The 16,272-nt window shown below is 42.6% G+C and overlaps 1 protein-coding gene across 1 annotated transcript in view; it reads right to left on the reverse strand.

The window, feature by feature from the left end:
* Positions 1-15,439, reverse strand: part of LOC110500446 (alpha-actinin-3) — a 30,566-nt gene extending 15,127 nt beyond the window's left edge. The window contains exon 1 of the mRNA XM_036957857.1: positions 15,052-15,439. Coding sequence (XP_036813752.1) covers positions 15,052-15,186 — 135 coding nt within the window. The 5' untranslated portion in view covers positions 15,187-15,439. The remainder of the gene's footprint in view (positions 1-15,051) is intronic.
* Between the last annotated feature and the right edge of the window lie 833 nt (positions 15,440-16,272).

Below are 16,272 nucleotides of genomic sequence, written 5' to 3' on the forward strand. Positions count from 1 at the left end.
AACATCCTGTAGCTACATCTAGCATCCTCAGATTGGCACATTTCAGAAACAATTGTGTGACTTGTGAGACTAAAGAAAGGAGGGGGATTCAGGACTTTAAAGGCCCAATGCAGTCAAAAACATGATTTCCTGTGTTTTATATATATTTCCACACTATGAGGTTGGAATAATACTCTGAAATTGTGAAAATTATGATAATGCCCTTTTAGTGTAAGAGCTGTTTTTTTTTGCCTGTTTTGCTGGGATGGGGTTTTGGCCTGCTTGGTGACATCACTGAAAATATGCCCCCTCGGGCTGAAAATATGCCCCCTCAGATCTTTATGGGCTATACTCAGCCTTGTCTCAGGGTAGTAAGTTGGTGGTCGGTTGATATCCCTCTAGTGGTGTGGGGGCTGTGGAAAAGTGGGTGGGGTTATATCCTGCCTGGATGACTCTGTCCGGGAGTATCGTCGGACGGGGCCACAGTGTCCCCCGACCCACCCCTGTCTCAGTCTCCAGTATCTATGCTGCAATAGTCTATGTGCCGAGGAGCTAGGGTCAGTCTGTTATATCTGGTGTAATTCTCCTGTCTTATCTGGTGTCCTGTGTGAATTTAAGTATTCTCCCTCCAATTCTCTCTCTCTCCCTCTCCCCTCCCTCAGGACTACCTGGCCTGATGACTACTGACTGTCCCCAGTCCACCTGGTCATGCTGCTGCTCCAGTTTCAACTGTTCTACCTGCGGCTATGGAACACTGACCTGTTCACCGGATGTGCTACCTTGTCCCGGACCTGCTGTTTTCGACTCTCTCTCTCTCTCTCTCTCTACCGCACCTGCTGTCTTGACCTCTGAATGCTCGGCTATGAAAAGCCAACTGACATTTACTCCTTAGGTAAACCTGTTGCACCCTCTACCACCACTGTGATTATTATTATTATTTGACCCTGCTGGTCATCTATGAACGTTTGAACATCTTGAAGAACAATCTGGTCTTAATGGCCATATAATCTTATAATCTCCACCCGGCACAGCCAGAAGAGGACCGGCCACCCCTCAGAGCCTGGTTCCTCTCTAGGTTTCTTCCTAGGTTCCTGCCTTTCTAGGGAGTTTTTTCTAGCCACCGTGCTTCTTTTATTTATTTATTTTATTGAACCCTTATTTAACGAGGCAAGTCAGTTAAGAAAAATGACGGCCTACCCCGGCCAAACCCTGACGACATTTGGCCAATTGTGCGCCACCCTACGGGACTCCCAAACACGGCCGGTTGTGATACAGCCTTCTACACCTGCATTGCTTGCTGTTTGGGGTTTTAGGCTAGGTTTCTGTTTTTGCACTTTGTGACAACTGATATAAAAAGGGATTTATAAATACATTGATCGCCATGCAGTAAATGAGTTAATAGACCAATAAGAAAGAGAGTTCCAAACCTCTCTGACAATAACAGCTACTTTTACCCTTCCCACTCAGACCACTCCCAGACAGTCCTGGCAAAATTCTTGCTTCTATTTGCTAAAAAAGCAATTTTATTACATTTTTTACCATTTAAATTGAAAACAATCACAGGAAGGTACTTCATTTTTATCCAGAAATGATTTGATATTGAAATTAAAATGGCTGCATTGGGACCTTTAACAAATAAACAGAATAGAGAAGAGGGTAGAAGCGTCAGGTAGAAGTTGCCTACAAGCACATGACAGTCTTAAAAGGACAGTTCAAACCAGTTTCTCAGACTTTTTCATCAAAAGTGGACATGGACTCAGCTCAACATGACATGTCGGGCTAACTTTAATTTTGGTGGTGAACTATCCCTTTAAGATGACACACCTCTGTGTGAACATATTAGGTGGAATCCCAACAATCCAAAATGGGCTTGTGTTGACAACGAATTATGAACTACCCTTTTAAGACATAGCTAGATGTAAGTCCAAAACAAACTCACCCTGATCCACCGGATTGCTAATGCTAACATCACATCCTAGACTCCATTGGTTGTGTCCCACTACCAGCCCTATGGGCCCTAGTGCACTAATAAGGGAGTGGGTTGCCATTAGGGATGCATCCCCCATCTGCCGTTGATATCCTTTTATTATTATAAACTGGGTGGTTCGAACCCTGAATGCTGATTGGCTGACAGCCGCGGGTATGACAAAATATTGTATTTTTACTGCTCTAATTACGTTGGTAACCAGCTTATAGCAGCAATAAGGCACCTCTGGGGTTTGTGGTATGTGGTTAGGGCTGTATCCAGAACAGCCCTTAGCCGTGGTACATTGGCCATATACCACAACCACTCATGCCTTAAACATAACAAGACAGGAGTATTCCTGTATCAGCGCTCAACAGCAGTGTAAAATAAATCTGGTAACAATGTCTGCAGGGCTGGCTAAACTGTGTGTGTGTGTGTGTGTCCACCCAGTGTGAGAGCCCAGTCTGAGCACTGACTGTATATATAAATACAGCCTCTGTCCAGTCCAGGCCAACACATGACTATAGAACAGGTGGGATAGGCCAGGGAGAGACAGACCTGGACAGACAGGTGTCTGTGGTATGAATCACACAGACGCATGTACACACACACACACACACACACAAACACTCACTTGCCTGACACACACGCTCGGACACACACAGTACCATCCTGATGAGGTATGACGCCGTGTATAAAAACAGAAGCAGCCGTCTTTATAATTATAAATAGTCCCATCAGTCTGGAGAGAAGCCACACTTGGCAAAGCCATACATAGTTGCTCTACCAAACTCATAGGTGGGGGGGGACAATGGAAGAGAACATTCACTCACACACGCACATACGTGCACACGCGCACCACGCCCACCCACGCACATTCACAATGCTATGTTATACGCCCCGCCTAACTCTTAGTACATCCTAAATAATGTACAGCAGCTCAACCTGTAAATAACCAAAGTGTAAACAACCAAAGTGTAAACAACCAACCTGTAAACAACCAACCTGTAACAAAGTCTAAATAACCTAACAACCAAACCGACCGACAGATTGTCATGACAACTACATCCATCATGAAAGCCATACCTTCTTCACACCAGGTCCATGCCAACCACATCTATCACTAACAACTACACCTATCACTAACAGCTACACCTATCCCTAACAACTACACGTATCGCTAACAACTACACGTATCGCTAACAACTACACGTATCAATATTAAGCATGATTTGTCAGAACAAATGAAAAGGATATCTGTGACCCCACAGATGACAAAGATGGGGCCATTAACCTTTTGTCCATGCATATGTTTTAGGCTTATATGTTCGCATGTAAAAAATATATACACTATCTATACAAAATTATGTGGACACCCTTTCAAATTAGTGGATTTGTCTATTTCAGCCACACCCGTTGCTGACAGGTGTTTAAAATCGAGCACACAGCCATGCAATCTCCATAGTTAAACATTGGCAGTGGAATGCCCTTACTGAGGAGCTCAGTAACTTTCAACATGGCACCGTCATAGGATGTGTCAGTTTGTCTCATTTCTGCCCTGCTAGAGCTGCCCCGGTCACTGCACGTGCTGTTATTGTTAAGTGGAATATCAAATCATATAATAAACACACAAATACAAGCTTTTGGTCAAATCCAGAAACTATCATTTCGAAAACAAATGTTTATTGTTTCAGTGAAATACGGAACCGTTCTGTATTTTTTTCCAACGGGTGGCAACTTTAAGTCTAAATATTGCTGTTACGTTGCACAACCTTCAATGTTATGTCATAATTATAAAAAATTCTGGCAAATTAATTACGGTCTTTGTTAAGAATAAATGGCCTTCGCAAGGTTCGCAACGAGCCAGGCGGCTCAAACTGCTGCATATACTCTGACTGCTTGCACTGAACGCAAGAGAAGTGACACAATTTCCCCAGTTAATATTGCCTGCAAACATTAATTTATTTTAAGTAAATATGCAGGTTTAAAATATATATACTTCTGTGTATTGATTTTAAGAAAGGCATTGATGTTTATGGTTAGGTACACGAATGCGCTATTGTTAAATCATCACCCGTTTGGCGAAAGTTGAAGTAGGCTGTGATTCGATGATAAATTAACAGGTACCGCATTGATTAAATGCAATGCAGGACAAGCTAGTTAACTAGTGATTATGTGAAGATTGATTGTTTTTTATAAGATAAATGTAATGCTAGCGAGCAACTTACCTTGGCTCCTTGCTTCCACAAGGTCCTTTTGATGCTCCACTCGCGTAACAGCCACACAGTCTCCTCATGGAATGGAATGTAATCGGCCATAATCGGCATCCAAAAAGGCAGATTACCGATTGTTGTGAAAACTTGAAATTGGCCCTCATTAAATCGGCCATACCGATTAATCGGTCGACCTCTAATATGAATGCCCATGATTTTGGAATGAGATGTTTGACGAGCAGGTGTCCACATACTTATGGTCATGTAGAGTATCTTATTGCCTATGATTGACAAGCCCTTAAAACGCCTCATTATCATCATCACCAAATGCTATACTTGGCTTCTTTTCTCTGTCCTCCACATGTAAGCTATGTGTGTGTCATTCACACGTAAGCCTTGTGCATGTCAGTCACACATTCATGGGTTTAACTACTGAGAAATGACTTTGTGCTGTAAAAACCGTACGGGTGGATAACTTTACTTTATTATATTTTTTACAGCTGACAGAAAGGGTCAGTGGTTGCCAGTTGTCAGTGGGTACTTGTAATGTATTTATGTGGAATGTCAACATTGGTCAACTCTTTTTCCTTTGAGTTTCATTAGACAGTGTTAGGTAGGGGAGGGGAGGCTTGGCCAAACAACAGGTGCGACAGCTTTTGGAGTGACACCTCACCTCACCACATCCCCCCTTCCTCGTCTTCCCCTCATGAGGGTTTTAAATATCCCCCTAACGGAGACCTAAGGCTTGAACTTGGTTGCCGCTGCCACCGGGACGCTTTGGGACGATGACATAAGAGTAGAACTGAGCCCCCTGCGAGTAAGCATTTTGTTGGGCGATGTATACCTTGTGTATCCCACATATCCCACATACAACTATTAAAACTTGAAACCGACCTTCCCACCCCACCTTCCAACCTCCAATTCCAGCAATTCCACGAATCCCGAGCAAACCATTACTTCAGACATAATGGGAGGATAATGGGAGGGAAATAACACACACTGTCAAATGTCTTATCTTCAAGATACTGTAGATCTTCAAAATAGTTTTAAAATAGTTTTCAAAATGCATTAGTTTACTTGACCTTATTTTAAGAAAGAGTCCCATTGACAGCAAGGTCTCTTTTGTAAGGGAGCCCTGCATCTTAGAATTACACAACAAATTACACATAAATACACAATAAGAAATATTATAAGACAAAAAAAATTAAGTGCAAAAAGAGACAAACTCATGATAAACAATCCCATTCCTCAAAAAGATGTCTTCAATCAACACTCAACTGCCCGAAAGGCACCAATACACCCATTTGTAGGGAACTCTGAAGATTATTCCATACATGGGGTGCCAAAAAACTAAAAGCTGTTTTTCATAAGTCTGTAGAAACTGATGGAATTTCCAGAGTTAGCCATCCCTGTGATTGGGTATGGTAACTCATACTATTATGGGTACTGTAAGTAAAGATGTCATGATGTTCAGAGGCCTGTGTCCCAAATGGCACCCTATTCCCTACCTAGTGGATTACTTTTGACCGCGGCCGAAAAGTAATGGGCCCCGGGGGGACTGGTCAAAAGTAGTGCGCTATAAAGGGAATGGGGTCCCATTTGAGACGCATCCAGAGACTCTGAGGGCCAGCATTCTAAACACCAGGCCTAATATTTCTACATTTAGAGGATCAAGGGCTTTGACTAGCCTCGCGTTGGCAGGCTGAGTGTAGCGGCCAGCGGGCACACCTCTTCTGCCAACCCAGCTCTGTCCCAGCTGCCAGCCACCCCCTGGGCACAAGGGCAGCCAGCTCCAAGCAACAGGAGGCACACCTGATGACAGCGTGCAGCGAATTGATGCACCCCCTCACGAGAATGCCCGTTGCTAATTATTCTGTATTTAACACTTATTTCAGCAGTTACAGCATGGAGTGAATCCCCTCTCATTGACTCACATCTGAGAGAATGCCCATCCTTAATTTGCATTTATTTAACCAGAGAGGTTGACTGAGAACATATTCTCATTGACAGCAACAGCCATACAGGAACTGAATACTGAAGGATACAGAAGAAAACAGAGATAGAGGCCTATTTCTACACTATTTCTACTTGACTTGTGCATCAGTATGAACAATGCTGGACTTTTTCTTTAATTCTGTTCTGAAAACAATTTTTAGACAGGATATCTGAAATAGACCAAATGCCACAGGTTTACAACGAGTTCTCTACAATATGGTGTTTGTGTGTTGCTTATTTATGAGGTTGACCATTCCAAGCTTTAGTACTGACTGGTATTAAAACGATCAAAGTGACAATGCGTACGACTATGACTAACACTTGGACCTGCACCTGCAGAGAGTGATACCAACAGTTACACATCTGACATATTAATCATAATGTATTTCCATCTGTTTGCATCAATGGTTTTATTAAAGGGCACGAGATGAAATGACATTCCATTCCATTGTTCCATTCCATTCTACTAAACATCATTCCATTATATATCGTTCCGTTCCATTCCAGTGTTCATCTGTTCTATCCTCCTGCCTGCAACTTGACTGAGTGACTCTAAGGTTACATGTCAAACACACTGGGCCTTCTAGTGGTCACAGAAGCATATGGTATGGGAACGTAGAGCGGAGCATGGTACAACCTTCCGATTGCTTCACAGTGTGTGTGTGTGTGTGTGTGTACACATCCGCCCATGAGTGTGCATTTGTGTGTGTTTTATGTGCTCTGGACACTGTGATTGATGATTGCAGAGGGATAAATTGGTTAAAGAGGGGACTAGGATTTACAGCTGACCGTCTGTCTTATATGAGTGTGGGGGGAGGGGGTCTAATTTCAGCAGGCGTATCAGTTCTGTTCTGACTTCTGCCTCTTTAAACAGGATTCTGATATCATATACTCACACACACACAATGACAGGCTTCAATCTTCAGTGCCAACGGCGGCATCTGATACAATGGAGAGATACTAAGGATTATCAAACAAAATTAACAAGTAATAAGACCATTGAAAGACTTCATTTGTGGATTTTTGCCCCAGATGGAGAGTAAACCATGACAAAACTCTTCCATACCTCCCTCCATCCATCCCTCCCCCCAATCATATCTTCTTTCTCCTTGTGGATTGTGGACACCTCGGTGTCCCTTTACCATTACCACACCATGGAATACCTGTGACCTCACGTCTTAGCGCCCCCAACAACGCACACACTTGGAGGAGGCATCACAGAACACACACTCCTCAGCCCTTCCTGTGGCCTCCCAGGGCTCCTAGCTCCACTAAGGCAGTTTATAGAAGCCTCCCTACATGGACACAGCTTCTGGAATAGCAACTGCCATCTGATCTCACTACAAGCTCTCTCTCTTACCTCGCTGTTTCCCTACACACACACAAGGTTCTCTTGGCCAGTTCAGTTCTGTCTTGCATTCACTTGCAGGATGAACTTTGTTTCAAAATGTTTAATTATTGTAAGGAAGGAGAAAAGATAACAATAAAAACACATTACTTAGAAAGGCTTGTCGATTCCAGTAGACTTATAAAAATAGGCCCGAAGTAAATAGTCAGGTCCAAAATGATTGACACCCTTGATAAAGAGGAGCAAAAAAAAGACTTCATAAAATAAATTATATATATAGTTCCCCAAGACATCCAACCAGAACCAGAACAAATAGCAGGCCAAACTTTCCCTCTCAGCACTGCCTGGACTGCGCAGAAATGCAAATGCTTTCCGTTTGAGTTATGTTAGGTTTTACGATAAGCTATATCGTATGCTCAAATAAAATAATTTTATACAAATACAATTCCTCAGAGAAAGATTTTGTTTAACAAGTAATGAAAAAATATATATAAGAAAAATTTGTACTCCATGTTTTCAATACGAGGATAATGGCACTGAGACTTTTCTAAAAAATGTTTTATGAGATTGGAGATCTTAGACCATTCCCCCATACAGAATCTTTCCAGATCCTTGATATACTTCATCTGTGTTTATGGACTGCCCTCTTAAATTCAAACCACAGGTTTTCAATAAGTCTGGGGACTGAGATGGCCATAGCAAAATGTTGATTTTGTGATCAATTAACAATTTATTTGTGGCTTTTGATGTGTGCTTGGGGTCATTGTCTTGCTGGAAGATTCACTTGCGGCCAAGTTTCAGTCTCCTGGCAGAGAGACTGGTTTTCAGCTAAAATGTCCTGGTACTGAGTAAAGTTCATGATGCTGTTGACCTTAACGAGGGCCCCAAGACCAGTGGAAGCAAAATAGCCCCATTAAATCTAAGAGCCATCACCATATTTTATGAGTTTCTTTTCTGCATATGCCTCCTTTTTTCGACGCCAAATCCACCACTGGTGTGCGTGGCCTACGAGCTCTATTTTCATGTCATCTGACCATGGCACCATTTCCAATCTAAGTGCCAATGCCGTTTAGCAAACTCCAAGTGTTTGTTGGATGACATGAAAACAGAGCTCTTCCACTGATCCTGGGGCCCCTTGTTAATAAGGACAATGGCATCATGAACTTCACCCAGCTATGTGGGTGAGACCTATGAGATCGATGAGATATTCCTCAAACGTCGGTGAGTTTGACTGGTTAGACCTCATGACAGAACAAACAACAGTTTTTGGAGAGCAGAGTGTTAAAAAGGGACTTAATAATATCATCCAGTCCATGAATATGAGAAAACACATTGCATAGGCTAAGCTTGTCACCAGAGATTGATGAGAATGTGAGGTGAAACAACCTGGTCTCGGAGCATTTCTTATTATTCTGTACGTAAATCCGAGACACTCCATTTAGCAGGATATGTTACGTTTCATATGGTATGTATTAACGTGTGGATGCCCATCACTCATTTCGTATAATAGGTTACGAATTACAATTCGCATGATATGTCACGAATATGCAAAACGTACAATACATGAGGAATTTGCAAAATGTACAATATGTTACGCATTTGCAAAACGTATGATATGTTACGAATTCTAGCTAGGTGGCTAATGTTAGCTAAGCTAGGGGTTAGTTAGGGGTTAGGGTTAAGTTCAGGAGTTAGGTTAATGGGTAAGGGTTTGGGGAAGGGTCGCTAAAAGGATTAAGGTTAGGGTTAGGGTTAACTAACATGATAAGTAGCTAAAAAGTAGTAAGTAGTTTAAAAGTTACAAATTAGCTAAAATGCTAGTTGTCCGTGATAAGATTCAAACTCGCAACCCACCCATCCACCCCGACCAACTACCCTACTTTCCTTTTTGCTTTAAGTGACCATCTGTCTTATGTAAACATACCAAACACAACATATCATACTAATTTGAGTGTCACGGATTTATGTTTGCTATGTTACGTCTAGTCTATGATACCAGGCTGGGTGAAAGGGACACATCCTCATCAGTTTCAAAATCCTTTGGATGAGATTTACAAGTAAATTACAGTACTACTGTATTCCATCAAAACCCTTAATCTGATTTGTAGCAAAACTTCCATTGGATTAATTTTTTTAAGTCAAAGTGTGATCGGGATGAAACATTCTAAATAACTATACATACAACATCACATAAATAGAGAGTAGTAAATAGACGCTGAGATGAAAAAAATAACATTTCCCCCTAATCTCTGCTAGATCCTGTGTTGGTCCGTTTCCATGGAAATTCATTCCGTGAATTCAGTAACACATTTTTGGAACTAGAGATGAGGGAAATGGAAGAAAAATGAATTGTGAAGTTGTAGTTATTACTACTGCATTAAAATAAGACACAGAGACATAAGAGGAAAATGGATTTACCATGAGAGCTCAAGAGGCAGTGTTTTTCCCCCACACTTACAAGCACACACACACTCCATCAAAGCCTACTGCCTTGGGCTCCCTGAGCAGCTTACAGGCCTTATAAAGAGAGTATCCACCACAACAATCATTGATCGTTGTCTTACAGGATCAATATCCACTACCCAAATATGAGCTCTCAAGTGTCCAAACCAAGCCCTTGAAGACTGACTGAGGTTTTGCATACCAAATGGCACGCTATTCCCTACATAGTGCACTAGTGCAGCACTTCAGGCCCATAGGGCTCTGGTCCAAAGTAGTTCACAATATAGGGAATAAGGTGCCACTTGCAAAGCAACATGAGAGAGTGAGCCTCTTCCTATGGGAATAAGTTCACTGTCGAGTGAATCACATCACATACTCCGGGTTTTCAGCTGCTAACTAACTGGTTAGATAGCTGAGTAATTGTCTGGCATAGCACAAGCTCATCCTGGCGCAATGCTAACCTATATATATTGCATTCGGAAAGTATTCAGACCCCTTCACTTTTTCCACATTGTGTTATGTTACAGCCTTACTCAAAAATGGATTTAAAAAAAATATAATTCATCCCCATCAATCTACACTCAATATCCCATAACGACAAAGCAGAAACAGGTTTTTAGACATTTTAGCAACAAAAAAAAAGTAATACCTAATTTATATAAGTATTCAGACCCTTTGCTATGAGACTCGAAATTGAGCTCAGGTGCATCCTGTTTCATGCATGTCAGAGCAAAAACCAAGCCATGAGGTCCAAGGAACTGTCCTTAGAACTCAGAGACAGGACTGTGTCGAAACAGAGATCTGAGAAAGGGTACCAAAAAAAATTCAGCAGCATTAAAGGTCCCCAAGAACACAGTGGCCTCCATCTTTCTTAAATGGAAGAAGTTCGGAACCACCAAGAATCTTCCTAGAGATGGCTGCCCAACCAAACTGAACAATCGGGGAATAAGGCCCTTGGTCAGGAGGTGACCAAGAACCCGATGGTCATCTCCAGAGTTCCTCCGTGGAGATGGGACAACTTTCCAGAAGGACAACCATCTCTGCAGCACTGCACCAATCAGGCCATTATGGTAGAGTGGCCAGATGGAAACCACTCCTGAGTAAAAGGCACATGACAGAGTTTGCCAAAAGGCACCTAAAGGACTCTCAGACCATGAAAAACAAGATTCTCTAGTCTGATGAAACCAAGATTGAACTCTTTGGCCTGAGTGCCAAGCGTCACGTCTGGAGGAAACCTGGCACCATCCCTATGGTGAAGCATGGTGGTGGCAGCATGATGCTGTTGTGATGTTTTTCAGCGGCAGGGACTGGGAGACTAGTCAGGATCCAGGGAAAGATTAACGGAGCAAAGTACAGAAGGATCCTTGATGAAAACCTGCTCCAAAGAGCTCAGGAGATGACTGGGGCTTAGGTTCACCTTCTAACATGACAACAACCCTAAGAACACAGTCAAGACAACGCAGGATTGGCTTCGTGACAAGTCTCTGAATGTTCTTGAGGGGCCCAGCCAGAGCCCGGACTCCCCATCCAACCTGACAGAGCTTGAGAGGAGCTGCAGAGAAGAATGGGAGAAACTCTCCAAATACAGGTGTGCCAAGCTTGTAGTGTCATACCCAGGACTGTAATCGCTGCCAAAGATGCTTCAAAAAGTGCTGAGTAAAGGGTCTGAATACTAACGTAAATGTAATATTTCAGCATTTCCTAAAAAAAATTGGCAAAAATGTATTAAAAACTGTTTTTTCTTTGTCATTATGGGGTATTGTGTGTAGATTGATAAGGGGGGAAAAAAACATTTAGTCAATTTTAGAATAAGGCTGTAACGTAACATAATGTGGAAAAATTCAAGGGTCTGAATATTTTCCGAATTAACTGTATATGCAGTCTCACAGGCTGGGTTTCCTATTAGCTGGGGGAGGAAGGTACAGGCCTACCAGCCACAGGGGAATGGTCATCCCTGATCATATTCAAGTTGACATCTGTTGAGTGTGAATAGTCCACATCCTGTCCCCAATGCAGTGATGGGGCCCTCCTTGGCCAATTTAACACTATGTGGTGTAAATTAAAGTTTATTTTTGTAATGTTAGGGAGTAACTTCTTAATAAAGTGTTCATTAGACTAATATGTTTTTCAACTTAAAGTTGAAGTGTTGCTCTGTAAACTTCCTCTATTTTCTGTTTCACCTTAGGGCTTTAGTGTAGATGCCAAATATCATTATAATATCCTTTTTTTGGTACACACAGAGCTAACCGAAATACACAATCCCTTTATAGGCTTACTGCAGTTGACATTATCTTTAGTTCCATGAAAGCTGACCTGACTAAATTATTTTCCATGTTAGTAGATAAATAAAAGTACTGTATCGTATCACAGGAAATAGCTTCCTAGCTCTCTATTTGCAGAAAACGATTATTATGACTTGAGCTATAGTCAGAGACAGGATGGGTGGTGTGAATAAGAATCGTTCATACCTTCCTCTCATTCATCATCCTTTCATTCTGAACTGCTTAGGCGGTCAACGTTCAGATATAGTTTGTAACACCACTGTAATATGTTAACTACCGTAACTGTAGCGGAGGTGGCTCGTCAATCCATGCTCGAGTAATGAGAAACCTTGCCTTGAGACTAGAAGACCTGCGTTAGCTCCCCGAGACTGTGTTAGCCTGCTTTAGCTCAGCAGGCTAACACAGTCTTGCCGTCTAAACCTTGATTGGCCATACTACTTCATAACTCTTCGGACCAAGTGAAACATACAAATTCTACCCTCTCAAAGTGAAAGGAGTGCCGTGTATATTTCTAATGCTCTTATCATATTCAACAGGGTCACAGTGTGTTGACAAACACTTTATTACTGCGCCTGCCTGCAGCCGGGTGGTTTTTCCACAGAAATTTGGAACATGGGGGTTAGAACAGGTGGTGAGGTCCTCTCAGATTCGTTTCACCTCAAAATGATGCAGCTTTCTATATTGATGGTATGAGATCAGCTTCTGAAGCTGTTTTTTTTGGTATGTGTGTATGTGTGCTGTTCTTTATGTGCTAAAGTGACCCAATCACCCAGGCCAGTCATAGAGGTGAACTCACACAGCCCTTCTGGGTGGATAAAATCTTTTTGTATTCCTCTCAGAAAAATGACCCTCTATCATCTTACCTAAACAACAACAAAAAAAGAAAGTGACATTGTACCACCTCAACAACTTCTTGGTACACAGAGGTGTGAGAGAGACTGTTGGATTGGGAACTGGCCAGGAGGCTTACTATATTGTTGGGAAAGGGGGGGGGGTGTAGGAGAGAGAGAGAGAGAAGAAGAGGGAGAAGCTGGAAAAAGAGGGAGAAGCAGGGGGAAAGAGAGAAGGAGGGAAGGGAAAAACAGAAAGAGTTCAGGCGTATTTTTAGGACAGGTTTATTCGTAGGTCTGAAACTAACCCTGTCGGTGTACTTCTATACGAGTCGTCTCTCCCCTTCTCCAGCTCTCTGTTCTCTCACTCATCCTCTCTGGCCGCTGCCTAACTGGCCATCTGTTGACGTCTCTCACCCTTAAGGCCATGTGATCTCCAGTACAGTCACTGTGCGAAGGAAACTTTTGCATCATAGAGACAGGGAGTTCCATAGAAAAAGAACAGATTCCATTTTCTATGTTTCCTAATTAATGTTTGTATGTATGTTATGTACAGTATCCACCTTCTCCCAAGATGCCAATCAACCCAAGTAGGCTAGGTATGTATAAATATAAATAGGCCAGACAGGGAGTCAGACCTGTATGCAAGGTGTACATGAACATTCTACAAAATATTGTCAGAAGCAGAAAATGTCTTCTGGTAAATCAATGGTAATATAATATACATATCGGAAATGGACGAATGTGTATTTGTTAGCAGTTTAGCCATTATGCTCAATGAATTCACTATTGGAGGTATGGTTGTCCCATTCCAAGTTTAGGATAGGCCATAGAGCACAGGCATGCAAGGCGTACATCATAACTGTCACATCAGCCCAGTGACTTTTAGGCTTGACAGCTCTGGCTCATTAAATGCACCTGTCATCCATGTCCACGAGCACAGCGAGGCCGGCTGATCGCCAAGACAACGGGCGGGCCCAAGTCCCCTCGCGACTCTCTAGGCCTATTTGACTTTTTATTCATTTAGCAGACGCTCTCATCCAGGCTACATGACACTTCCAGACACTATGTTGCCACCTCAAGCACAGAAACATAAGCGGCACTCCCAAAGTAAAAAAGTAACCCCGAGAGACAACTTGGGAGTAGTTTTGAGCGATAATTTTAAAATCATTCAACTTTTAATATATCAACATATTTCTCTACATGTATATAGGCCTACTTTTATTGTGTAGGCCTAACTTTTGACTGGTTGACCTAAGCATCGTTTAGTGCAGCGTTTCCCTATCTTGGTCCTGGGGACTCTAAGGGCTGCATCATTATCATCACGCTTTGACTTTATAAAAAAAATATCAGCTATGTAGTGCTAGGGCAAAAAACAAAAACGTGCAACCCTTGGGGTCTCCAAGACCGAGTTTGGGAAACGCTGGTTTAGAGATTATGTAAATGGTTTGAGTTGGGCCTGCCTATAGCGCATGGTGACTTCTTGGAAAAGTCGTGCATAAAATCACACAAGTTCCTATTTGTTCGATTGCTTAGTTTAAATGTGTGGGGGGTATATATATATATATATATATATATATATATATATATATATATATATATATATATATATATATATATATATATATTTTTTTTATTTTATTTTGAGACTGTCTTGGTGTCCCTGTCGGGGGTAAGTGAAAGATAACACTGAGAACGTTACGCGTCTGAAATATCTAACCGCTCTGCTCATAGCTTCCAGAACGGAAAAGGAGCAGGTGCGTGCGCCAACTCCTTATCTCCCCCCGTTTCACTTGACAACTGTAATACGTTTTACAGGGATTTTAGTAACTGTCAACCATTTGATTCTGGGCACTCATAAAACATACAACGGGATGGCTGGACTCCAGCCAGACGCACAAATGTCCGTAGTGCACAACGAGCCGCTCTAGACAACATTTCACCGTCACGCTGCCACTTTTGACTTGACTTACTCCCAGTCCGGCACCGAACGTACCTTTCTCTGCTGTTTCTCCCAGGCGGGGTCCAGCAGTAGGTCCCTGTCCCACTCATCCTCCGGAGACATATACTGATGCTCCTCGCTCATCATATACGAGGTGTTATATTGCGCTTGGGGTTCGACAGCCATCATAATGCCGTCTAGGGTTTCTAGTACCCCCTCTGATTATATAGAAAAGAAACGAGGTTTATGCGCACTCTAAGCCTTGTAGATAGCAGATGAAACCCTTCCTGGGCTTGAGGACTCGCTGTCTGTCAAGTGTGCTGGTCAGCAGAAACAAGAGATGCGGCGACAGAGTACAGACTGCGGCAGAGGTGCAGCTCCCACTACCAGAAACTCTGCTTGGTCGGTGCTACTTTCCTGGTCAAAAGTAGAACACGTGACCGCACCCCAATAAGTATGAGAACCCGGGCGTGCTGGTGTCAGGGTCTGACCCTAAAAAGGTGCGATGGGTGGGGTTGTGGTTGGAGAGTTGACCTATGCCGGGGCAGGGAGGCTTGAGAGAGGAGGATGGAGACGTCAATCACACCCCTTACTGAAGGAGATTGTAAACTTCAGCTTGTGAACAGCACCTGTTGCCTCTGGTGCGCCTCTATTCTCAGGCTGTAGTCTATATACCCCTCACACTGACTACAATGATAAACAATACAGACCTCGGATAACTTGAATGTCCTTACAACGACATCTTATTTTAAGATACATGTGTCATTAAGAATTATACTGACACAGTACATTTTAGGATAATTGTCGGGAAGATGACAGTATGAATCCTGGAAACTCGCAGGGATAGGCTTTTTTCATCCTTTCTCAAACCTCTCATCTTGGAGCCCCAGCTTTTCCACGTGTTTGAACTATTCCAGATCTAGCACACCTGATTTAAAGTGTCAACTAATCATCAAGCCCTAGACTATTTGAGTCAAGTGTGTTGGTTCAGGGCTACAACAAAAATTATGAAACGTCTCTGGGGTTCCCGTGAGGTTTGAAAAAGGCTGGCCTAGCCTCTGTAGTACTCTGAAGGTCACATATCCAGATGGCACATTGACATGACAAGGCCTATATAAAGTGCTGTGACTCGGAGGTAGAAATCAAAGAACAGCTGAAGGCAGTTGACTTCGCAATATTTGGCTGATACACCAGTGACAGCTCCGATGAAAAATGTCAGTAGGCGAAACAGCATAATACATTCAAACAAAGTGATCTAGGCCTACAGTATTACAT

This window comes from Oncorhynchus mykiss, chromosome 21 (genome assembly GCF_013265735.2).
Source record: "Oncorhynchus mykiss isolate Arlee chromosome 21, USDA_OmykA_1.1, whole genome shotgun sequence".
NCBI lineage: Eukaryota > Metazoa > Chordata > Actinopteri > Salmoniformes > Salmonidae > Oncorhynchus > Oncorhynchus mykiss.